Here is a 26,170-nt window from a genome sequence, read left to right on the forward strand (position 1 = left end):
TTGTATCTATAACTTCGTTCTCGAGCCTTACATTTAGTTATTTGGGCATTATTTCTGCTTCAGTTTGCCAAAAAATGTCAATCTGCTGCAGCAATGAAAATCTTACACACACCACATGAAAAAAAGAAAAGAAAAAGATTTGTTGAGAGAGGAAATACTTGATTAATTGTGTATTTCCATTCTGAAAATGTAAATCAAACACAGTCGGATCAAAGACTGCATAGGTCAGCCATATTGGAACATATGTTGAAATTCATTTAATTTATGCTGCTCACAAAATATTCAGCATTGTAACATTAATTGTAATTTTTTTAGGTCTACCATGATTTATATTAGCAACAAAATTGGCTGACAGTGTACTGATTTGCGGAAACTTCACAAAGAGCAGTAGAAATCAATTATAATTACTATTTTGAAACCAAAAGTCATAAGTTCCATTTAAAAAATGAACTTAATATCTGCATCTCATTGGAGCAAGTATGACACTCCAACTGAAATGGTGCGAAAGCTTGACCTCTGGAAACCATGAACCACAATAGCAAGAACAATTGCTCCATTTTCATAGGCAGAGTCACCGATCTTATGGCTCCATTTCACATCCCAAAATTGTGATTCCAGTAAGGAGATAAGCTCACCGGTCAAAATATTGGTCACCCCCTTAAAAGAGCACGATGGACAATTTGAAGCACTTCAGAAGGTGTAGAACCCTCCATCAATGATGTCATTCATGAAAGTGAAGTAGTATGTAAATGCCAGTTGGTTGTAAGAAATCAGCACAGCAAGGTGAGTCGACGTGGAGTTGAGACAGAATGACAGAAAGAAGTTATCATGTCCGGGGGGGGGGGGGGGGGGGGGGTCCACTGTTCGGGTGGTTTAATATGTCCAAAATGAATGGTATACAACTTAGTGCCATGTAACGTGGCATAACAACAATGGTCATAAAAGAACCTGATCAACAGGGACCAAAGACAGGTGTTAACCCTGTCAATGACAGTTGGATTCAAACCAACGGGAATTGCTACTTCCAGTGAATTGAGGTCCATATCAAACTGTTTCTGTGTGAACACTGTGAAGAAAACTGCATGAATTTGGAGTTAAGTACCTTGCAAAAGGTCATTGCTTGCAATGGCACACAAATCTGCAGTGGGCCAAACAATACAGAAACTGGACAGTAGATAACTGCAGGAAAATAATGTGGTCTGACAAGTCATGATTTTGCTCCTTTTTCAAGTTACGCAAGGCACTGAGTACACCCATGGTCCAATAAGGTGTTTGACTCACACTGTGTGGGGGATGTAGTTCAGGCTGAAGGTGACACTCTGTGTTTTGGGGGTCCTTTTGGTACCATGACTTGGACCCACTCCCCCAAGTTGCCTTGGACATGAAACAGGATGTTTACATCAACGTTCTTGAGTGCATCCATATGTGTTAGCTATGTAGGGGGTTGCTGTATATTCTTACCGTCACCAGGACCCACTTTATTAATAGACTTCCTTGGGATAGTTTCTGTTTATATTCAAGAGTGCCAGTTCAGTTCCTTCAGTATCTTTGTGACACACTCCCATGGATCAAACAAACCTGTGACCATTCATACTGACCTACTCTGTATATGTTCAATATCCACCATTATTCCTATTTGGTATGGGTCCCACACACTTGAGCAATATTCTAGAAAAGGTCACATGAGTTATTTATAACCAATTACCTTTGTAAACTGATTGCACTTCCTCAGTATTCTACCAATAAACTGAAGTATTCCACCTACTTTACCCACAACAGAGCCCATGTGATCATTCCATTTCATATCCTTGCAAAGTGTTACACCCAGGTGTTTGTATGAGTTGGCCAATTTCAACAGTGACTCGTTGATATTATAGTCATACGATACTATGTTTTATTGTTTTTTTAAGAGCGCAGTTTTGATGATGAGTTAAAACATTTCTATCTTCCAACATGACAACAGCCACATTGACAGGGCTGCATGCATGTGTTCCTAATTTGACGAACATTCAAGCACTGTACGGCACCTTGACTGGCCTGCTAAATCACGTAATAATAAGCCCATATAAAATGTCTGGGATTATTTGGAACAGTGGGTGGTATGCAGCAATCATCCCCACAATTTGGTAGCTCTGCAGGCTGGACATGGCATATAAATGAACTTGTGGGCTTCCTTCCTTGCTAAACTGAGGCCATTAACAATGCCAGACATTGGCGTTACATGGTATAAATGTGAGGTCTTCTGCGGGTGACTAACTTTTTTTTCTGGTGTGCTTAATTTAAGGTGACAAGGAATATGTACAGGCATTTACCAAACAATGATCACTAAAGAAAATATTCTGATTTATCCAGTACCACAGACAATGAACTGAAAATGTTCAATCATAGCAATAATAAATATAACATCTCAGGTACATTTATACACACATTTTACCAGTGCCAGCAAATGAGAATCTACCCAGTTACAGCAATGTCACGTGTTGCTCTGTAGGCACTCCTCTCCTTGTCTGGATACTGTGTCGGCAGATTAGGTGAATGTAGATTCACTTTTGCGGAGTAGCGGATGCCAGCAATATCTACTTCATATTGGCCCGACATAACATAATCCGGCGTAACAGGTTGTGCTTGGCCATCATCATCAAAATTCTGTACAAAGCCCAAGCATACCTGCAAAAAGTGCATTACCTGTATCATATTTTGTACTACACATTCATCTTATTAACATATTTTACAGACTATAAGATGTACTTTTGTTTAGGAAAATGGCCTCCAAAATTCAGGTTCGTCTTATACTTGAAATTAATATAAAAATGTCCAGTGTTTGATTTAAAATTTCTGCCAAACCTAAAAATGGCCATATATTCAATGCCACAGGAAACATATCTCTATCTGGCAATATTGGATTCAACTGGCAGCACCTGTTAACCAACGCGATGGACATGTGTTGTGGGGATTTACAAGCTTGCTAACACTTGTATCCCTCCTGTCCCACCATCACAATCCCAGAACATCTAGCTTATGATGTGTTTTATTGCAGTCTGTGGTTTGTGTTATCAGTAATAGTACAATATTTTTGTTAGTAGCTACTTTCGTAACGGAAAAAATAAAAGGTATTCATACAATGCATGTTATAAATTGAAATGCAGAAGAACAAGGAAACAGAGCAGCGTAGTGGCATTTTGGCACTCTGCTAACAGAAAATAGCATTTGCAATTGGCAGGCTAGTAAAAAAGGAATGAAAAAAAATTATGAAAAATACATGTTCAAATAGAGGACTGAATGCAAAATGGCCAAAAATAGAAGAAATGGATTCAAGGACACTGACAAAATGACAGTGGAATTAATACAAAAATGATTCAAATATACACTTGTAAGTTAGCATTACAGTGCAGCTTAACAAACATTAAGGGCGGAGTTTGTTGTTGCTACAGATTTATGAAGCGTCATGGACTTAGCATACACCAAAACCAAAATATCTCAGAAAATACCACAAGAGTATGAAGAGAAAATATTACCATTCCATCACTTTATTATTTAACATTGAAAGAAAAGCAGTTTGGAACTAAGCCCAATAGCAAATATGGATATAACTTCTTTGACATTTGATGTGCCAAGTAAAGTGCTAAAACTGCAAGTGGACATGAAAAAATGCACTACACTGTTGGTCTTTCATGTTGTGCTGACAGTACTTAACCTCCAGTGATCATTTCCAAGTGCAAAACAGTGCAAAAACCTGAAATACCAGCAGATGCTGTTGTTCACATACATGATAATGGTTGGATGGACAAGGCTGGTATGAAGTTATAGAGTAACTGAGTGTGGGAGAGAAGGAAAGGTGCTTTACTGAAAATAAGTTCTCTTCTTTTGCTAGATCAGTTTAGAGGCCATTTGCAATATTCTGTGAAACGAAATTGAGACGGGGAAATACAGAGCTTGCTGTTACTCTGGGAGGACTTACTTCACAACTGCAACCTCTTGATGCCTTGATAAATAAATCATTTAAAGTGTATATGAGAGAGGAATGGAAGAAATGGATGATGGGTGAAACCCAATATGAATTCACGGTGAAGGGAGCTTTAAAACTACCTACAATCAAACAGGTGTGTCAGTGGATAAAATAGTGATGGTGTAGAGTGAGAAAAAGACATTATTGTTAAATCTTTCAAGAAATTAATGCTCTCAATGGCAGTGAAGACAATCTTACATATCAAGAGGACAATGATGATTACGAAGAAGAAGAAGAAGAAGAAGAAGAAGAAGAAGAAGAAGAAAGTTCAGATGATGATTTTCAGGGATTTTAAAGGTCAGTTCGGTTTCATAAACTAAGAATTTTTTTCTAGTCTAGCTTTGCAAACTAATGATAAAAATGTTAAAATATTATTTTATTTAAAAATTGCTTAAAAATTAAGGTGAACGTATAGTCTGTAGTACCTTATAGTCTGTAAAATATGGTATGACCTTGATGTAGATTAATCATAACATCAGATAATCTTAAATGAGATTAGTCATGAAACATATATGAATAAATTACAGCAAATGTGGCTCTGCTGCTTTTATACAATACATGGATAAAATTCTACAGATATCTTGGTAACTGTGCTCTGTGTGATGTCAGGCTACACATTTGGAGGTAAATGTGGGCAAGAATAATGTGTCACTATTGCATATATGGTTACAGTCAGAGCTAGTCACCGAAGGGAAATCACTAAATTCAAACACTGGATAATATTACTGTAGCAGAGCACAATTTCAGACATTCTGTCAGTGATTTCACTGGTGTGATGTGTCCAGGTCTACTGTTAATGATTTGTTTTGAACTAGAAAAAGTAAGAAAGAACAAAACCTAGTAGTGAACTGTAAACTCAACTGTAAAAACTTGCCATCAGACATCTTTGTCATTTATTGAAAATGCCTGGGTGCTGCACACTGGACTAACAACTTCTCCCATCAAAACTTGTTACAAAACGTCAGGAACATGCAGTTCAAGTAAAGAGCTCAACAGCTGAATGCTCTACCGAGATGCAATAAGATTACAATTTCTCCAAAACTGTCATTTGTGAGTGAAACAGGGGTACAATATATTAAGGACCAATGAGCCACACAACAAAATACGTGTGTTTATGGACCAGTGGAACATCTAGCAAATAGTATTTATCTTAATGTGTTGTGGCAACGATTATGTCCTCATAGTTCAGATTCAACAACAATAATGGAACAAAAAAATCACCTTTGTGTAAACCAAAAAATAGCCTGAATTATTACTGATAAAGAGTTAATAAATTTTTAACACAAAGTATGTGTCATTGTCAGTGCCCATTGTTCACTAGGATTAGGGTAATAATCACATGTTGAGTGAAGTGTCATGTTTGTAAAGTTACTGAAGAGTATGCAGTTAAAAAAGGTAGTGGGTGAATCTAGGTCCAGCCACTTGTTTCTCTTGTATTACACCAGAACAGTCACAGATCTTAATGACTTCATTCAACTAGCCATATGCCATAGCCAGTGTCACTGTCACACTCTCCAAGGGAGAAAATGAGTAAGTATGGTGATGAATCCAAGACACTGGCATGTAAGTGTTTCAGCCTGTACTTCTGTGCTGGGATCCATGTGCTAGTGTGCATTAGTGACGTTGGTTACGAAGGTGAGGTGCTGACAAAGTGCAAGGCTTCCTCATTCTAATGCTGTGTTGTAAATTAACAAAACTGTTGGTGCAGACATATTTAAGGACATCTACATCTACATACATACATACAACACAAGCCAGTGTATGGTGCATAGCGGAGGGCACCCCTAGACATATCTTTTCCTGTTCCACTCACAAATAGAGAGAGGAAAAATGACTCCATACAAGGCCTTATCTAATTTCATGATCCTTACATTAAATGTATGCTGATAGCAGCCGAATCGTCCCATAGTGCTGGTTCTCTAAATTTTCTCAATAATGTTTCATGAAAAGAACATCACCTTTCTTCCAGGAATTCCAATTTGAGTTCACAAAGCATCTCCATAATATTCACATTTTGATTGAACCAACCGGTAACATATCTAGCAGCCCACCTCTCTGCTGCTTCAGCGCCTTCCTTTAATATGACCTGGTGGGGGTCCCAAACACCCAAGCAGTACTCAAGAGTGGGTTGCACCAGCATTCTACACATGGTCTATCTTACAGATAAACACCACCTTCCCAGAATTCTCACAATAAACCAAAGTTGACCATGCTATTTCACATTGCTACGCATAGTTACTCCTATCGGCATGACAGTGTCCAGCAAGCACACTGCTAATGCTGATTTCAGCATTGTCCTTCCTGCTCATCTGCATTAACTTACATCATCACACCATCCAGAAATTTTGACTAACTCCCTTGTATCCTCTTACAGTCACTCAACGACGACACCTTCCCATACACCACAGTGTCATCAGCAAACAGCCACAGATTGCTACTCACCTGTTTGTCATGTCATTTATGTATATAGAGAATAAAAACAATCCTTTCAATCTTGCCAGTGGCACTCCCCACAATATCCTTGTCTCTGTTGAACACTCGTCATTGAGGACAATGTGCTGGGTTCTATTACTTAAGAAGTCTTCAGACACTCATATATCTCAGAAACTAATCCATGCTTCAGTCATACCATCATCAACAGTCTACAGTAGGGCATTGTGTCAAATGCTTTCTGGAAATCTAGAAATACGGAATCTGCCTCTCGCCCTTCATCCATGGTTCACAGGATATCAGTGAGAAAATGGCAAGCTGAGTTTTGCACAAGCAACACTCTCTTAAATCCCTGTTGATTTGTAGTAGGAGGCTTTTCTGTCTCTTCTTCTTCTTGGTGCCATACACTTGTAATACGTCAGCTGCTCACAGGCGGCGTTTCCTTGCTTTTTGAACCAGCTCTTCAAAGTTGTTGATTGTTGATGCCAGTCCATGTCTTGATATTCCGTGACTGTGACTGCTTCCTTCTACATGGTGGGTGTTTTCCTTCTATTCTGCCTTCTAGAATTAATTGCAGAAGTTCATATTTCTTTCCTCTCATAATGTGCCCCAGGTAAGTTGTGTTTCTTCTTTTAATTGTCCCCATTAGTTCTCTATCCACTCCGGCTCTACGCAGTGCTTCAGCATTGTTCACTTTCTCAAGTCATGGTATTTTTAGTAATCAGTGCAAGAACCACATTTCTGTTGCTTCTAATCTCTTTACAGAAGCTGCTTTAATTGACCAAGTTTCAACTCCATAGAGCAGGACAAGGATAATATAACATTGTACCACCCATATTCTCAGATGAGCAGCATGTCTGTGTATTTCAGCACATTTCATAGCTTTCGGAACATTTCTTCGGCAATCTCACAGTGAATCTTAATTACCTCATCACAATCAAGTTTCGAGTTTATCACAGATCCTAGATACTTAAATTTGGTTACTTTCTTGATTTTACCTACCATTAATGAATAGGGACTCATCTCAAGGAAATTTGTTTCACTCAGACTCAGAACGTGTTCGAGAATTCTGCAGCAAACCGATGTTATAGATACTGATCTGTAATTATGTGGATCTGTTCTTTTACCCTTCTTAAATAATAGAGTCACCTAGGCTTTATCCAGTCACTTGGGACTTTGGGCTATAGTGGGATGATGGACTTCCATTTTCATGCATCAGCCAGTTCAGATTTTTTGCATTTCTGTGATGTTCTTCCATGAGTCAAACAAACCTGTGACCATTTGTATTGCCCTTCTTTGTAAACAATCAATATCCCCTGTTAGTCAGGTTGGGTTCCACACTCATGAGTTCTACGATGGGTCACATGAGTATTTTGTAAGCAGTCTACTTTGTAAACAAACTGCATTTTTTCAGTATCCTATCAAGGAAATAATTTTGCTATCTGCTTTACCTTTGATGGGACCTATGTGATAATTCCAGTTCTTACTGACACAAACTATCACACCGACAGGGGTGGACAAAAACCAAGGAAACATTAAAATCGCACCTCATACGGTGCAGGAAAACCATGGACATTCAAAACAGCTTCCAATCTTCTCAGTGTGGATAAATAAGGTCCTGTATGGTTTTCAACTTAGTCTTATACCATTCTCCCTCCAAAACAGTGGCAAGTTCAGGTAAAAATAATGGAGATCGATAGCAGTCACAAATTCTTCTCTCCAAAATAGACCACAGATGCTCAATAATATTGAGATCTGGTGACTCTGATGCTCAGGGGAGATGCAATAATCAATCCTCGTGCTCACAAAACCAGTCCTGGTTGATGCAAGGTATGTGAATAAGGGCCTTCTCATCTCGGAACACCGCATCACCATTGGAGAACAAACATTGTATCTTGGGATGTAGCTGATCAGCCAAAATGGTTACATTATCCTTTGTAACAAAGTGCCCTTGAAAGTAACCATAGGGCCCATGGAATATGTAATATCCATGACTATATTTTATTCAGAACAATATTCACGACAGCATTGTACGTGGAATTGAGCAAACATTCTCATGATCTTAATAAAAAAGGACTTCATCAATACTAAAACAGTATTAAATAATTGTCAGTGACATATTTAATTTTCTGTGAAACCTATATCTCAAGACAATACGCATAAGATAATGGAAATCTTCATCTTTTGTTATCTATGATTCTTCTAGAATAATTCTTGTTAGAACTATTCTAATGATTGGATGTGATTGAGGTCTTGTAGCACTGAGATCAGTAAAAGACTGTATTATGTTGTTAAGCAATGTTTGAAAAGTACAGTTTCTGTGTCATTGAGATCAATATGTGTGTTTGAATTTTTATTTTAATATGATAGTCGTCCTATATAAATGTTAAGTTTTCTGTTCAGCTACAATGGAGCGCATCCATTAGAGCGGGCATCACGTATCTTTGTGGGTGGTGGGGGAATTCTGCGCAGTGGAGTGGGGGGAGCCAGCTGCCAGCAGCGGCAGTGTAGCCACACTATACGTTACCGCTCCATTCGACTGTCAGCTACTGGCCACCACACATTGAAGTACGCGTGCATTCAGGAAAGGTGACAAACGCAATAATATCTAGGCCTATACGTTTTTGTGAAAAAGGCATTGTCATCGAATCGTCTGCCTTTAAAATATGGAGTTGTATAAAATGTGTAAAAATAAGAAAGCTACGAACATTGGTAACAATAATAGACAGACTTGCATTGTTTATTGTGTCTGTCGATCAACACAAGAATACCATGTTGAGTAATTTGAAAAACTGCTGTGCATGTATTTATCTTCCCTATTCTAACTCAGAAAATACAATCTTCTTGTGCTGTTTGAAAAATAAAATTTGAAAAGTAGAAGAAACCTCGCGAAAAAATGTATACCTACTGATACTCAAACGATTTTTATAATACACATAAAATGTTTTGCAATGCGTGTGAGTACTGGAAAAAATCACAGCACATAAAGGAGTATTTCTGTCTCCCTTTCGAACCCAGAGAATACGTTCACCCTGTGATGGCTTGGCATCTGTAGTCAAAATTATTTATTTGGATTGCAGGGGAAATATTCAAACGTGAAATTTTTACATGCCAGTTTTTTTAAATGACCTAAGCAAACGCCTGAGCAGTCTACATGTAGAGCATCTATTCAGTACATAGCTGAAAGAATCATATTTCAGAAAATATAAAAAGAGTCTGTCGTATTAAAAATCGTTATTAAAAAAAATCAAAGGCACTTTCTGTTTCTAGACACCTCACTTACAACAAATAATTTGATATTATGTCTATTGTACATAGTTATTGTCATACATAATATAAAGCAAGTTTCCACATGCTGTTTGTTGGGACTAATTTTCGGGAAAGCAAGAACAATTACTTTTCCAAAAATGAAGACAGCAGTTCGACTAGCATAAATACAATCAAAATTTTACAAATTTTGATAGATAATTCAATAAGAACATCGATGAGTTTAATCACTGAAGACAAGCTTTAAACAAAGCCCACATCGAAACTGCATAAGAAACTAATATCTTTTTATAATTACTTTACTGGCCAGGCAAACCTAGACTCAAGTTACATAATGTAGGCTTATGATATATGTTTAAATGCTTACCACAGCATTGCAATACTGTCACAGGTATCCCAAAAAAATCTGTCTTCATCTTCGCTATCTGATAAAGACGAATCCTAATCGTGAAGATTAACTATGAAAAGCTCCGTCACAGAGTCTCTGTCGATTTCCTTTTTAAAATCTTCTTCCTGGAGTGTTTCCGAATGTCTGACGCAGTTTGCCCATGCAGATATGTTTACGTTGTCCACTGCTTCATGTATGAGTCTTTCCACGTCAACAGTTCAGAAGGTGCTGTTTCTTTCTGAGATGTGGGCTTTAACTTGCGTCCATACCAGCTCAATAGGATTGTAGTGGCAGTGATATGGAGGTCACCTGATTACTCGGTGATCATGCTGTCTTGCCAGTTCATCTATCTCGTAAGTGCAGTATTTAGTCTTGTATGCGTTTACGAGCATGAGTAACTCTGCCCTGATCTGTGACACTGTGTGAGGAATTCCATTAGACAGTAACCATGAAATTATTTCATCCTTCCTGGTATTTGAAGTAGGAGCCTTATTCACCTGTACAGAGTGCACATTTGCGTTGTCCATGACAATACCAGAATTCTCTGCCATGTATGGAAGTAGCTGTTGCACAAACCACCATTTGAAGACAGCATAGGTCATTTCAGAGTCATAGTCATCTGATGCCTTCATCTTCCATGCTTTAAATATTAATTTACTCTCTGGTATGAAGCCTGTCTGCAGAACCAGCGTGAAGCACAATAAGGTGTCTCCCTTTTCCCACAGGAACCTTCAGGACATCAACATCATCACTTGTTTTCCAGCACATTGGTCTTGAATGGTTCTGGTGAACATATGTTTCATTGAGCTAATAAATGCATGATTTTCTGGCTTGTTTTATCTCATGCATTTCTCTCAAGAACGCAGTTCTTGCTACTACAGTGTCACTTCTCTCTAAGAGCAGTTTTCTTCTGTCATTGTTCTTTCTGTATTTAAAGCCCATCTCCCTTAATATTCTCAGCATGATAGTATTTCTGCCTTTGAAACGTTTGGCCTGTTTCATGTAGGAACATAATTTATCAGCCGTAGGATATTCACCTTGGCTATACATGTTGAATATTTTGCACGTCGTAACACATTCTTGCTGAAATCGTCAAGCTCACTAACAAATTTCTTTCGATTTCAGCAACTTACCAGGTGATTTAAAAATAGGTGATTCGTTCTCTTCAGTAGATGTTTTGGCTTCACTGGCAATCCATTCCACAGTTCTCAAACCAATACAACACACCTCAGCTGTTCGTTCTTGGCACTTGGCAACACTGGGCAACGCTTTTTTGTCAGCTGTGGCTGCCGCTTCCAGCTCCCATCTATAGAACTCATACACACGAAATATTATTTCTCCAGCCTGCCTGTGTAATACTGGGTGAGATTTGCTGTCACCATTCATATTACTACAATGCCTTGCAGTAACTTCTGAAAAACCACCGCACACAATGCTAAAACCAGCTGTAAACTTGCTCCGCACAGAACAACATTAAGTCAGATGCTCACTACGGCTGACTGACTCCTATTGGTCGGCAGGTCACGTGATTTCCATGCTACTGCGCGTCCAGTCCTCACCCGCCAAGTTACATGATGCCCACTCTAGCGCTATTGATCTACAGCACGGATTATTGGTAAAATTCTGAATAATGAGTGATTAACATGGAGAAATACTTTTAAATGTTAATGCATTTCGATAAATGATTGTCTTATGTTAGCCACCTTCTTAGTGAAATATTGCAGCGGCAGTTTTAAATCAAACTACTAAGGGCACATGAATCTTGATGGCCAATTTTCGCAATAATAATTGTGTATTGGTGGCCCAGAACCATCTCAGAAATCATAAATTCAACTTAGATTATGAATAATCTTTAAATATAGTCCGAACAGCATTTTATGTGACGAAATTGCTCTCTGATAATGTATGAACCCTGATTATTTTGTAAGAACTTTTAGGAAATATTTTTTGACAGGAGGGAATACATTAGCGTTGTGCGCATGTGGTATTCTGTGTAAAAATAGTTCATTTTGTTTAAGGAAAAGTGTTTCCATCTTGAATAATAGTTCGCTAAATTGTGTGAGATCACACTTGTGAAAAAATTTAGTGCCATTTACACTGCATGACAGACAACATTGGTACACGTTCCTAGGTGGAGATTTCTTTAACAGGATAACTATCTTTAGCCAGGAGAGGCAGTGATCAAATGAAACCTCATGTTACACTAATAATAAGTAATTGGTTTTGTTGTAGTCTTGCTCATGATTTGTAAAATACTGCAGTCCTAACTGCACACCACAAATACTACAATATGGCTGCCCAAATCATCACTAAACACCCACTATATTTCACTCCTGGGCTGCCAGCTCCAGAAGTTGGAAAAGTCTGAAACAAGACTCGTTCAAATGAAAGACTTTCTTCCATTGCTCCATAGTCCAGCTTTTAGGCTTCAACACCATGTTTTCCTGACACAGTAATTTGCATTACCAACGTGTGGTTTTGGAATTCTAACTTGCCCTGCGATTCCCACCTTACGCAGCTTGTTTCATGTTGTTTTGATGCTGACACAATTGACGAGTGCGACATTCAATTCTATAATGACTTTTGCAGCCTTTGCCCTCTTCTGTTTATTTACAATCTTTTTCAGTGATCGTCTGTAATGATCCCAAAACACACCCACCCACATTCATCCATGTTATGACTTAGGGATTATGTTCCCCCCTTTCTTTGTATGTGGTAGAAATCCTTGATATGGTACCTGTTGAAACGTAAAACACTTCAGCTCCCTCAGTTATGAAAACACCCACCATACGAACACCAACAATTTGCCCATGCTCAAATTCACTTAGCTCTGACATAGAGGACACATAGCTACACAGAACTCTTTTTTGACCATGATTGACACATGCAACATGTTGAGAACATTACACAAGTGCCGTTCATGGTCAAATGCAGTCTGCAGACTTGGCTAGCATCTGCATTTATGTTCAAGCATGTGTTTCTCACATGTTCCCCTATTTTTGTCCACCTCTGTATGTATTTGAATGAACTGACCAATTCCAGCTGCAACACACTGATATTGTATTTGTAGGAAACTATGGTTTTGCATTTTGTGAAGTGCATAGTTATACATTTCTCTATATTTTTTGGTTAATACTTAACTAAAGCTAACTGTATCATCTGCAAAAAGTATGAAGTTGCTATTAATTTCATATAGAACATTAGAGGAGCATCCCAACACAGTTCCCAGGAGCATTCCTGAAGTTCCTACATCTGTCAATGACTATCCATCCAAGTTAACATGCTGCATCCCACCCTATCAAGAAATCCTCAATACAGTCACAAATTTTGCTTGATACTCCCTATGATTGTACTTTCATTAATAAGTGTTGGTGTGGTACAAAGTCAAATTTTTTAGAAGTCAAGAAGCCCTGTGTGTATTTGCTTGATTCATGGATATAAAAAAGTGCAATTTGGGTTTTGCAAGATGTTGTTTACAGACTCCATGCTGGTTGGCAGAGAGGAGGTCAGTTTCTCCAAGACACCTCATTACATTTGAACTCAAGATTATTTTCTAAGATTCTACAACAGATGGATGTCAACGATACTGAATGGTAGTTTTGCGGCTCACTTCCTAATATCTGTATTACTCAGATTTGCAGTGGTGCAAGAATTAAACTGAGTTGATACTGTTGGATCTTTCTTTTTAAAAGAATGTTTGAAAAGTTCAATATTTGCCTTTAATTATTTAAATGACAACATACTGCACCACTTATGTTTTTTTCACACTTAATATGATGCGTTTCAGGGGTCTATTCCCATTTTTAAGAGCTTTGGGTGTTTACATTATTACTGCATGTGATGACTGTGTTTGTGTTGGTAAGTTTCTATTGCCCTATAGTTTTGTTGTGGTTGTAGAGTACTGTGTCTCTGTCATTACTCAGAAATTTGCACACACAAGTACACAAAGCAAACTGTGTGAGAGATGGTTTGCAAATGTGTGACTTTCTGCTTAATAGGAGGCACAATACTTTAAAATAATAGAAAGACAACTACATGGCAAGAGAGGCATAACAACACATTTCCTACTCTGAATTTTGGTTCCTGTGTATCCATGAATGTCTGGACATTAACTTTGGTTCCACTGTCAGTCTTACCACATGGCAAGAATTTCTTCACATTTTGTAGAAGTCTTTGCAGCTATACTCTGCTACAGAAGTTGTCAGAGGCTTGATTAACTAGTCTTTTAAACTTGAGGCGAAGTTTATCTAGATGGTCCTGCCCAAAGCTAAATTATTCACATTCCTGTCTCTGTCTAGTTTACAGACCATGTAAACCTTTGTTCGTTTTAGTTACCCTCTAAAGTTTGGTAAGGGGTCAGGTGTATTTGTTGTCATTAGATCTAATATTAAATTTCCATCATTAGTACACTTCTGAACTACCTGTTCTAAGTAGTTTTCAGATAAAGCATTTAGTACTATATTGCAGGATATCTTGTTGTTCATCTGTAACTATCGAAATATGTATTTAAATATCCTACTCTATTAAGTTTAATGGTTAACGGATAAATACATGACAAATTATACTCTGTTAGTTCCTGTATTTCATCAACATTCTCTTAAAGTGCCTGATGAGTAAAGCTGACCCAAAGAATGAGCATCTTGTAAGTCTCAGGACCATCTGAATATTGTAAAATGCTCTGGACATTTTTCTTTAAGCACTGGAGATCATTTTTGGAAGCATTGATCCTCTGTTAGCCACTAGCACTACAAAAGTGGACTTCGGTATCTTCTCTCTTTCACATGACTTATCCTCCTGGTGTTTGACTGTGCAAAAGTTTTATATTTATGTGAAAGGTACAAAACATCAGTATAAGCTGGTCATGTAAATTTCAGTATAAAACAATATATGAACTGAGAAAATTACTTTGATTTTGCACAGAATACAGGTGCATTCAGAAATCACTTTCTGGATGATCGCTGTGTATCATACTGACCTGTTTCTTGAAGGTAAAGCCATAACCTGTAGTTGTAGTTGCACCGACATAGCGACCATTTCTAAGAATTGGCTCCCCTCCCCAAGGCCAGTAATCAACTTCATGGTCATGGTCTTGCAGGAGCAATTGCACATACATTCGCTTTACTCCTTCTTCTCGTTGTCTTAAAAGAGCATCTCGGCCTATGAAATCCAGGTCTTTCTGTTAATTAGAAAAAATTGATTATAAGCTTTAAATTATAACTCCATTACAATCACCTGACTAACATTTCTGACAAGAATCAAAACAAAATTGGTGTCAGTATCATACTCAAGGCTTGGTACTTTTCACGGTGTAGCTTAATTTTTGAAGTAGATTTGAGTGTGCTTTTTGCATATATGCAACTGGATATGAAAAAGAAACGCAGATTCAGAAGATAAGCAAAATAAAAAACTCACGTTAAACTTAACACGCCAAGAGCGACCACATTCTAGTGGAGTTGTAGTTGTGTCCAGATCTTGGCCCCAAAATGCATAAAATCTTTCTACTCGGATAGCTCTCATTGCATAATATCCAGCATGTTTTATTCCAAATTCTTTACCAACTTCCATCAGTCTTGTATAAACATGCAGAGCATACTGTTGAAAAATAGTGCAAACAATACAGTGTTAATAAAAAGAAAAGAAACTTAAAATAAAAACAAAAATTAGACAGTGGTCACAATTGTTTACATATTTACTGGTTTAATATCATTTGCTTGAGATACTCAAGAGTCTTGGTGTTATTGAAGGCAGAATTTAGTAAATGTTAAAAGCTAAAAGAAGAATAGCATGAACAATTGTAATAATCCTCCCAAAGAGAATTTATTTGTTTAATATGTTTTTTCTACTAATCAACACATGGTGAGAAATGAGTTATATCGTATTTATCCAGACCACGTTAGACAACCTTCTCTATGAGTCATGAATACCTAATACACATTACCTCATTTGGTATGTAAAGCACATAACCAAGTTCTCCAGTATGTGTCAAGTTCATTGCTCGAATACCATTTGCCAGCCCAACATCAAGTTCCTGTGGGGAAAGATGCTAATTAATGAACAATGAACAAGCATATTCTTTGAAATTGAAACAGCCATTATCAATAAAAACAATTCAGTAAAGTTTTTCATTTCCACCTATGTTGCATTATTAGGAGATAACCATAGCTCATCTACATCTACAAACACGCACTGCAAACTACTGTGGAATGCATCACAGGGATGCTTAGCACTGTAACACATATTAGGTTTTCTTCTCATATCAATCACATATGGAGCACACAAGAATAACTGCTTAAATGCCTCTTTATGCCCAGTAATTAGACGAATATTGATGCCCTGGTCCCTTTGGTCCAGTCACTCATCGACTAGTCTGAGATGGCAATAGAAGAAAGCAAGAACAAAGCAGAAGTTTTATGTTTCACATTTAAGAAATCATTCGCACAGGAGGATCATACAAACACCATCATTTGACTGTTTTACTGCCTCCCACATGGAGGACATAAAAATAGGCATCCCTTGCACACAGAGGCAACTGAAAGAGTCTTAAACAAATAAGTCACCAAGTTCAGAAAATAGTGGCAACTTCAAGCTTTGATTTTATGTGTGAGGCAGTGGAACTGGAAGCTTTGATTTTATGTGTGAAGCATGCTTGAACAGCACAGTTGGTGTTGCACTGTGCACAAATGACAAGGATCTGGGTTCAAACCCATGCAACTTATACTTTCAACTCAATACAAATGGTCGTTGTGGCTTACAATCTACCAAAAAGTAAAAATATTGTATCCACAGAAGAATTCATTTGAGTTAGCTGTATTTTCCTAACATACACAAAAAAATTCTGTCTCAGTACCTGATTTACAAGTCAGCTTTAATAAATCAGTGCTCTGATAGCACACGGCATATGCATAACTTTTAGTTATTTGTTAGCATTTATGCAGAAAAGTTTGAGTTACTGGTTGTTTTTTTATCACCAGATTTGAAAACATAAAAAATACCACTAACTTCTATTTCAAAATAAAGACTGTATAACACAAGATGACATTGAACATTCTCTATGAGAATATCACTAAATGTAAAGTTAAATTTTTTGCTTTCGTTTAACCATCTAATGATATGAGACCTGACCAGAAAATTTAGATATAGCAATGAATGTAATGTAATCAAGTTTTGCCAACATTCTTCAAAAATATTACTTCTTTTTCTTTTCCTAGTAGTACATGCATAATTTCAGTTAACTGTGTTTCAATCTGTATTCTCATTTTTAGGAAGTATACGGTGATCAGTCCTCCTTTAGGCACCACACATGTGGCTAATGGAAATGGAATGCAACTTATGAAATGCCAAATAAACTTCCTTTAAAACTAAATCTGTACTGCATAACTACATTGTAATGTGCACTTACCTTGAATGTGAAGAAGGGGAATGACTTAGGGTTTAGATCAGAATCTGTTAGTAGAGAAAGCAGTTGTTTGGTGAAAGGTCCCATTATACAGATTGCAGTGTACATTGATGTAACATCAGACATCATAACAGAACCGTCAGAGGGCAGGTGTCGTTTTATCCAAGACTTGCATCTGGTTTGTTGGATTGTCGGAGCAATCATCATGTAACTACAAATTTAAAAGTATATACATATTTTTAAATTCTTGTGACTGGAACCCAATGAAAATAAAACGCATACTTACATGGAAAAACAATTCTTTTGTTATAAGCATTGCGTCTTTAAACTTACATTCATTGTGTTAATTAACACGCTATTTTTAATATAACCACTGTCTAATATCCCACTGCACAAATCAAAGACAACTTTGTTTCAATTTTTTCACATGTGGTCAAGATTGTAAATTTAATTTGTAGCAGTTGCAGCAGCTTTCACCATTAACACTTTCTTAGTAAGATGTGAATACATAATTCACATACCTGTGTCGCATAAGGACATAGACAAATTTCAGGAGAAATGGGAGAAGGGGAAGGGTTATAGGACATGAATAGAAGAGCATTACAGTCATGACAAACATTCTATTTCATTAAAATGACTGCTTAAACAACTACCAAAACACAAAATTAAACAGCAAAAGCAGTTCTTCCCTAATATTTTCTTTTCAGTTTTTTTAAAAGCAGTTTTTCCCTATGAAGCCTTATTGAATTTATTTCCTGAAAATCTCTGTGGAAATAATTCTGAAGCTGTTTGTTACTCAAAGAGAAATATCACAAAGAACTTTTCTGTCACTGAGAATGAATGGAAGTCTGAGCAGATTATCATCCCCTGCTTTAATCAAAAAATTTTATTGTTTGTCTACACAATACCTGTACATGACCCTATATATCCTAGTAAATACATTTGTTACAAAAAAATGCTTTTTTTTTGACACTGATGATGACTGACAGCCGTTTGAAATTAGACTGAAATAAATTCACTGAATGTGAGTAACAATTAAGAGACTACGGTAAAAAGATGCAGACAATATGACATACAGAAGTCTGGATCAGTCCAGGGGGCATGCACTGATAGCCTAATGGCAAGGCTCGTGATAAATGGGAAATCCTGGTCCGAGTCCTAGCCCGGCACAAATTGTCAAATGTCAGAAACAGGTAGACCATCTGTACATAAATCAGCTGACACAAAGTTATTCACATTCAGTGAATTTATTTCAACCTAGCTAATTGTTTAAAAGCCTGGGGCACAGTTTTTCTTTGGTGTGGGATTTTGTGGTCCACTTACTGATTCTCAGCCAGTCTTGCTAAGCTGCAATCATTTTCATAGCCTCCACGTTGATTCTGCATCCCAGTGTGAATAATGCCACCAATAGAAATGTCGACATCATTTGAACACAAATACTGTAAAGCATCCACCACCTCTGTTCCTTTGGACTGCAATACAAAAGGAATCTTGTAAGACACACTGTAAAAAATGTGAATCTGAATTAAACATACGAACCTTTTAAAAACATAAGTACATATTTTACACACGAGTGTAATAATTCAACAACATAATTATTGTGCCTCTTTTAAAATAAGTGATACCAGAAGATCCCAGCGGTCCTACCTAACATGGGAGAATGGCTTTATTTTACAGATAAAATTACGAATTAAGGACAGGTAATTTTGAAATCAGCAGCTGTTTTGCTTAGTTTTCAAATTTCACATGAAACTGAATGAGACATTAACAAATCACAACACAGTTTTTTTGTCTATACGTTTACCTGTATACTTGGAAAACAGTCACCAAGTGTATGGCAGTGAATACTTTAGGGGGCCCTATATTAATTAATGGTTCTTCTTTTCACTTACATGCAGACTGCAGAGAGAATAATTGTTTGTAAGTTGATAAGCCCATTTTAAGTATCCTAATCTTAACAACTGGTACAAAAAATGTGTAGAAAGCTGAATGATTTTGCTGAATTTCTCACTGAGAACATGGTATTGATATTTTGTAAGCAGACTGTTGAGTGATACTTGGCACCTTTGTTCACGTGTCTGCCAAGTCAGGTTTTTCAGCTTTTCTATAAAGTTATTATTTATTCCAATATTTTTAAATGACTGGCAACTCTTTGTCAGGCCAAGCTAAGCAGTATCTAATAAAAGTGTGTGTGTGTTTTGTAAGTAATCCCTTTGATAAAGCATTCTGTTATATCCTTCTTATACATGGAAACTCTCTCCTTTCATTATCCACAAGTGTGAACACTAAATTATATATTATGTAAATCATATTTCATGGAGGATTGGAGTGAGCTGTGTTGTGGAAAGAAGTCAACGGTGTACATTTTATTGTGTAATACAATGAAATAGCTTAACTTTATAGTATTACAGTGCTAATATTAATTGTACAATGAAAAGTTCAGATTGGAATACAAACAGTTGTGAAAAAAATATATTGCTGCTCACCACAAAAATGACTACTCACCATAAAAATGACATGTTGAGTTGCAGACAAACATAATGAAACTTGTCATATGTATCGTAAGTAGCAAACTATCCTTTGCATAATTGTTAATATACTTACACACAGGGTGCTCTAAAATTCCCCTTACAAACCTCCAGGGTTTGTAGAGGGGTCTGAGTAGATGATATTTTGAATTGGAGCCCTGGTCTGGAAATGAACCATTTCTGTGGTACAACCATTTGAAAATGTGTTGTAATGTGACCACTTTCACAAGTAATTTATTAGATATGGCCCAGTACTTCGTTTGTTTTACAATTCCACTCACTGATGACCAAAGAAACAAATAGGAAACTGCATCAGTTTTCATAAACACTGTTGTTCTGATCCACTACAAGTAAGCTGGCAACCACCAAGCTCAGTGCACACATTGTACCTATGAATGATGGGGTACAGACACAGTACCATACCTGGTGAATCTCCAACTGTCTCACATTGACCACAACTCATGCCACCTGATCTTCTTCTGTCTCTACAGGAGTCTTGTAAACCAAAATGTTCATTTGACCCCAGAGGAAAAATTCCAATGGAGTCATACCCTGTGGTCATGGAGGCCATGAGACTGGATCACCTTGTCCTACCAATCTGTGTCCAAATTGATGGTCCAGATGTTCCTGAACATGATGTGAAAAGTGAGCGGATGCTGTCACATTGCTCTAACACTCACAAACAAATGAATGAGGCTTGAACTAGGTCAGAGAGGTAAGACAGACATCAGATGACATTAGCTGATCCAATGTTACCACCCACCGATCCCACAATGCCTACTCCATTGCATACCTAACTAGCAAACATGTTGTCAGATGGGTGTAGGATAGAAATGGTGTATTTCCAGATGTAAGTTCCAGTTCAAAGATTGTCTTCTCAGTCTGCCCAAAAGTTCTAGAACTTTGTAAAGAGAATTTTAGAGCACCACGCATAATCTAATGCATTAATTCTAGGTGATTCTGTAAAGATACTTTTCAGTGGAGTAGGAGCTGGCCTGTAGGATATTCTTTAATTAATTTTTGAACTCCCACATGACATCTAATATGCTCTGACAGGTAGCTGAATACATGTTTACCCATGTTTTACTCCTTTCTATACTAATGTTTAATTATACTAATGTTTAATTCATGTAGTCTTTTCAGATATTTTTTTGTTCCTAGTATTATTATAATCACACTTTGTACTACTTTTTGAGGAAAGTGAAGTATTGGTAACAAAAAAGGACATTAATGAATATAACTGTATGTTAAGCAACCAGTTGCATAAAAGAAATTTAAGTTCTTTACCTGAAGAAGGGTATTAAATGCTCAAAACTGGAAAAGAAATTAAATTTCTTTTCTGCAACTGGTTGCTTATTATTTCATTATATATGATTACTGATTCTTAGGATAGATAAAATACTAAAGTTAATGTATGTATTGTGAAATAGTTGTCATAATACAAATTTCAGAAGAGGTCTCTGTTGCATGTACTAGAACTAAACCACATAAAAATCTCTCAAGACGCTTTTTCATTCTGAAACTTTTAGCCATGTAATAATACAATGAAGGTTTCACAGCTGGTATTTACTTCTACTAAAATTTCTGGACTGAGGGATCATTTCAATGCAGAATATAATTCAGTAACATTTCATTCCTATAAATTCAAGGCCTCTGTAGCTTTCTACTGCCACTGTTTAATCACTGATGACGTCCCCCACAGGTGGTAACAAACCTTCTGGGAGTAGTAAGTTTTTATAGAACTTAATCCGTGTAAGTTATTTTCCTCCCTCCCCCCAACCAAAAAATTATATTATTCATTAGTTAATGGAAATATGTAGAATAAACTTACTTCTTCAGTTTTAAATTTGCTATAACTATAATCATGCATATTGTAAATGTACAGGGTGTCCATAATAGTTAGGCGAGCTCATCTGTCACTGCAAGGTCGCACCATATTAGATGGGAGAAATTGGTTTCGAATTGTTCTGCGGTCAAAAACCGCATAAAAAGTGAAATGGTGTCAGTTTTTAATTTTTCTGGGGGAAAAAACTTCATAAAAAGCAAAGTGACATTGGTTTCTAATTTTTGCAAGAATGACGAAAGACATGTTCAATAGAATGGCCACTGTTTTCTTCCACAAGTTGAAATCGAGAAATAGCACGTTCCACAACACACTGGAGTGTATTGGAGGGTGTCACATTTGGAGTTTATTACAAAATGTGTGCCTTCAATTAAGCTGTGTTCAAAACTGGTGCACTGAACATAACGTCTTTTAGATAACCACACAGCCAGAAGCCACACAGATTAAGATCAAGTGATTTGGATTGCCAGACTGTAGGAAAATGATGGCTGATAATCTAGCATTTCTGAAATGCCTCTGCAGCAGCACTTTACTGGTTGTGCAATGTGCGAAGGAGTATCATCATCGCATTTACCACTGATGGTACAGATAACAGGACGTGCAGGACTCATCTCCTCAAAAAAAATGAGGCCCTACAATGAAAGATGCCATTAATCTGCACCACATGATCACCTTTACAGAATGAAGTGGTATCAGTTGAAGTGTGTTTGTATTGACATGTTCCTGGAGACAGAAATGAGCTTTATCTGTCTGCAGAATGTTCCATGGCCATTCATTGTCCACTTCCATGTGAGCAAGAAATTTTAGAGCAAATTTTTGTGTTACTGGCAGGTTAGCAGAAAGAAATTACTGAACATGGATGATTTTGTATGGATAGCAATGCAGGATGTTTCACAGGAGCCACGTCCAACATTTTCAGCCCTGACCAACATTCAGCCAATTGCTCATGCACTGCACGTATACACACCACCACTCAACTCCTCCGCAATGGTGTAGCCACACCTTCGACAGATGTCGGATCAACTACTTTCCTCCCTCTGTCACATTGGACTTCAAAAGAACCTGTCTTATCAAATTTTGTAATCAGTTTCTCCAGACCCTTAGCAGGTATTGCACCAATGCCTTTTTTCATGCCCTTGAGGGAGTTCTTACGAATGGTGCACGATCTGTCTAGGAGACAGTCATGTTGGGCATCTCAGATGCAATCTGAGAAACAGCCATGTGCAGTGCATCTGATGGTGTGCATATTCTTATAATTATTTTTTCTTTTTTTTTTTTTTTGTTCCATGACATTTCCCAATGCATCAATAATACGCTGTTCAAATTTGACATCTTTCTGAGCAGTGGTTCACTTTCTACAGTATTTTGAAACTGGAGCTTTAATTGTGGACACCCTTCAGTTGAGCTACAGTGCTTCATTACTTCTAGGGTACTGTATTCCCAATTCAGGTTGTTACTGACAGCAATCTGGAAAACTGAGTAATATCCACTCTTTGTATTTCATTATTTGAACAGACTGTGGTCATAGCTTCTGGTCATAGCTTCTGGAGTTCTATGAATACAACTGAACAAAATTTAAAGATAATCCATTTGCTTAAAGTAACCTCACACATTCTTATTCCAGATATTAATTTGTGTCACCTATCAGAATTTTGACTCACTGATATTTCAATTAATTGGCACTATATTTTTAGTGATATGCACAACTGTACATTCCTCTACATCAATGGTTGACTAGAAACTACATTCTGCCTTACATTACTGGTGTGATGCTGAGCTTTGCACTATATATTGAAACAACATCAGAAAACACTTTAAATAACTGCAGACTTTGAAAATGATCTGAAGCTACTGCAGTTATTATCTACCATGTCATTAATAAGCAAACAATAACACTAGTGCCACTAGGACTCTTCTCTAAGGCTCATTTTATCATCTTAATTAGACAAATAGTTTATCATCACTTTTACATGTAATTCACTGAAGGTAGTTCATTTCAGAAATAAGAAGTCAATACCTGTTCACTATTACTTTCAGTAGCCACTGGGATCTAAAGTGTACGAAAAATTCTCAAATTTGGACACCAGTAACAAACTATTCTCAGTACTAACAGACAAAAAATCAAGTCTCCAGTTAAGTCTACATAATCTTATTAATACTCTAACTGTTTGATGAAACTCCAGATATTTTCTGCTACCAGCATGTATACTGTCAGTGCCACTAGCATGTATATTTCTAGATCCAGTGCTGTGGCACAGTGTTCAAAAAGTTATAGTGATTTCAACAGTATTCTGCTAAAGAAAACACATCATCTTATATTCCATTTGCCAATTGAGTCACTTATAGTGATAAGAGAAATAAATGCTATTTTATGAGGCTGTTATGTTTTGATTAAAAAAAGGTAAATCAGCCACCAATCTGACAATTGACTTGAACATCACAATGCTTCACTCAGCTTGGCCCTACCTTTGACCTTGGCCTGCCTTTGACCTTTGCAGTAACACTTACGCAGCCAATTAAAGGGGACCTCCACTGTGCAGTGCAGCTTGCCATTTCACACACAGAAGATGCTAAAAGAGTGCTGTTTGAAAGGCATGTCTCACTCCAAAGTGAAGTGTTTCACTTTGCTACTATCCCTTTCAGCAGTAACTGTATTTGCTATTGAGCTCTTTCTTTCAGAATAATGTAAAATAAAAGGCAGCAAATGTAAAAATTAGAAATAATTGGGGTAAGATGATTACTGCTCTGGTGAGACTGGATGCTCTTAGCCAATTAGGTGTGCAAGCAGCCTCTTACCAGAAGCATTCAGATGTAGAACATGTCATGAGTTATGTTATATTGTTGTAATGTGTAAAGATATGCCATGATGATTACCAGTAAGACACTGGAGCTAATTTTTAAAATACGAAAAGCAACATGAGGGAAGCGTAACATAATTACCAATTAAAACATTATATCAAAATAAGAATAGCTATTGTGCAAGCCAGTTGATCACATTAATCTCTGACTTTTTGTAGCTAACTTGTTTCATTTGCATGCATCTGTGCAGGAATCTGATTTACAGGGTGACTGTAAATAAAGTTCCAGTTCCAAAACAATGTAAAAAAAAACCACTGCTCAGAATGATGTCAAATTTGAATGCAATATTATCCAAAAAATGGAAAATGTTAAGAAAACAAATAATATGTAATAAAACTTTTACCAGTAGATAATACTATTAGCATCATAATGTCAATGGACTTGGCAGAAATGACAGATGAAACGCAATATGACAGCTATGGTGTGAGTTAAACCAACCATACTGTGTAATGGGCATGACTGCACAAGTTTTGCATTCAACAGGTGTGACACTGTTCGTTAGGTAAGGCAATCCACCGTGACAATTTCATATAACACTGTACGGGAAAAACTGATTTTTAATTGCCCTGAGGCCAAAAATTGCATTAAAAGCAAGAATGACATGGGTTTTTAATTGATGTGAGATGGGCACAAGACATATTCAGTGTGCTGTCCACCATTTTCTGCCACAAGCTGAAATCGAGAAATATCATGTTCCACAACAGATCGGAGTGTGTCAGGGGTCATGTTCAGAATGTGTAGCACAATGTGCCCTTCAGTTCAGCTACATTTCTAATCAGAGCACTGAACACAAGCATATTTTTCAGATAGTCCCACAGCCAAAAGTCACAAGGATTAAGATCACGTGATCTGGATGGCCAAGATGTAGGAAATGATGGCTGATAATTCTAGCATTTCCAAACTGCGTCTGCAGCAACTGCTACAATGGCTGTGCAATGTGTGGAGGATCTCTGTCTTGCAAAAAAATGATCCTATCCACACATCAATGCTGTTGAAGGGTTGGAATTACATTGGTGTGCAAATTTGTTCTCATAGCACTTACCCGTGGCAATACAGGTAACAGGACCAGTAGACACATCCCCTTAAAAAAATATGGATCTACGATAAGCAATACCTTCATCCTGCACTACACAGTTATCTTTGCAGAATAAAGTGGTACTAGTTGATGTGTGAATGGATTTTCTGTTGCACATATTCTGAAATTCTGTGTATTGACTTTTCTTTAGAAATGGAAATGGGCTTCATCTGTCCACAGTGTGTTCCATGGTCATTCATTGCCCACTTCCATGCAAGCAAGAAATTCTAGAGCAAACATTTGTTTTACTAACAGGTCAGCATGAAGCAGCTTCTGAAAATGGGTAATTTTGTATGGACTGAAATGCAGGATGTTTCAAAGAATTTTATGTGCCATGTTCATAGGCATGTGCAAAGTTCAGGCAATTCCCTGCATGTT

At 37.2% G+C, this 26,170-nt stretch overlaps 1 protein-coding gene across 2 annotated transcripts in view; it reads right to left on the bottom strand.

The window, feature by feature from the left end:
- Window positions 1–2,319: 2,319 nt before the first annotated feature.
- The window catches only part of LOC126187683 (pyruvate dehydrogenase phosphatase regulatory subunit, mitochondrial), a 97,684-nt gene continuing 73,833 nt past the window's right edge, over window positions 2,320–26,170 (bottom strand). For both annotated transcript variants that reach the window (XM_049928918.1, XM_049928919.1), the window contains exons 10-15: window positions 18,811–18,959; window positions 17,491–17,698; window positions 16,030–16,119; window positions 15,504–15,683; window positions 15,067–15,267; window positions 2,320–2,667 (exon numbers count right to left, since the gene is read on the bottom strand). In XM_049928918.1, coding sequence (XP_049784875.1) covers window positions 2,455–2,667; window positions 15,067–15,267; window positions 15,504–15,683; window positions 16,030–16,119; window positions 17,491–17,698; window positions 18,811–18,959 — 1,041 coding nt within the window. In that variant the 3' untranslated portion in view covers window positions 2,320–2,454. The remainder of the gene's footprint in view (window positions 2,668–15,066; window positions 15,268–15,503; window positions 15,684–16,029; window positions 16,120–17,490; window positions 17,699–18,810; window positions 18,960–26,170) is intronic.

Source organism: Schistocerca cancellata, chromosome 5 (assembly GCF_023864275.1).
Source record: "Schistocerca cancellata isolate TAMUIC-IGC-003103 chromosome 5, iqSchCanc2.1, whole genome shotgun sequence".
NCBI classification, from domain to species: Eukaryota; Metazoa; Arthropoda; class Insecta; order Orthoptera; family Acrididae; genus Schistocerca; species Schistocerca cancellata.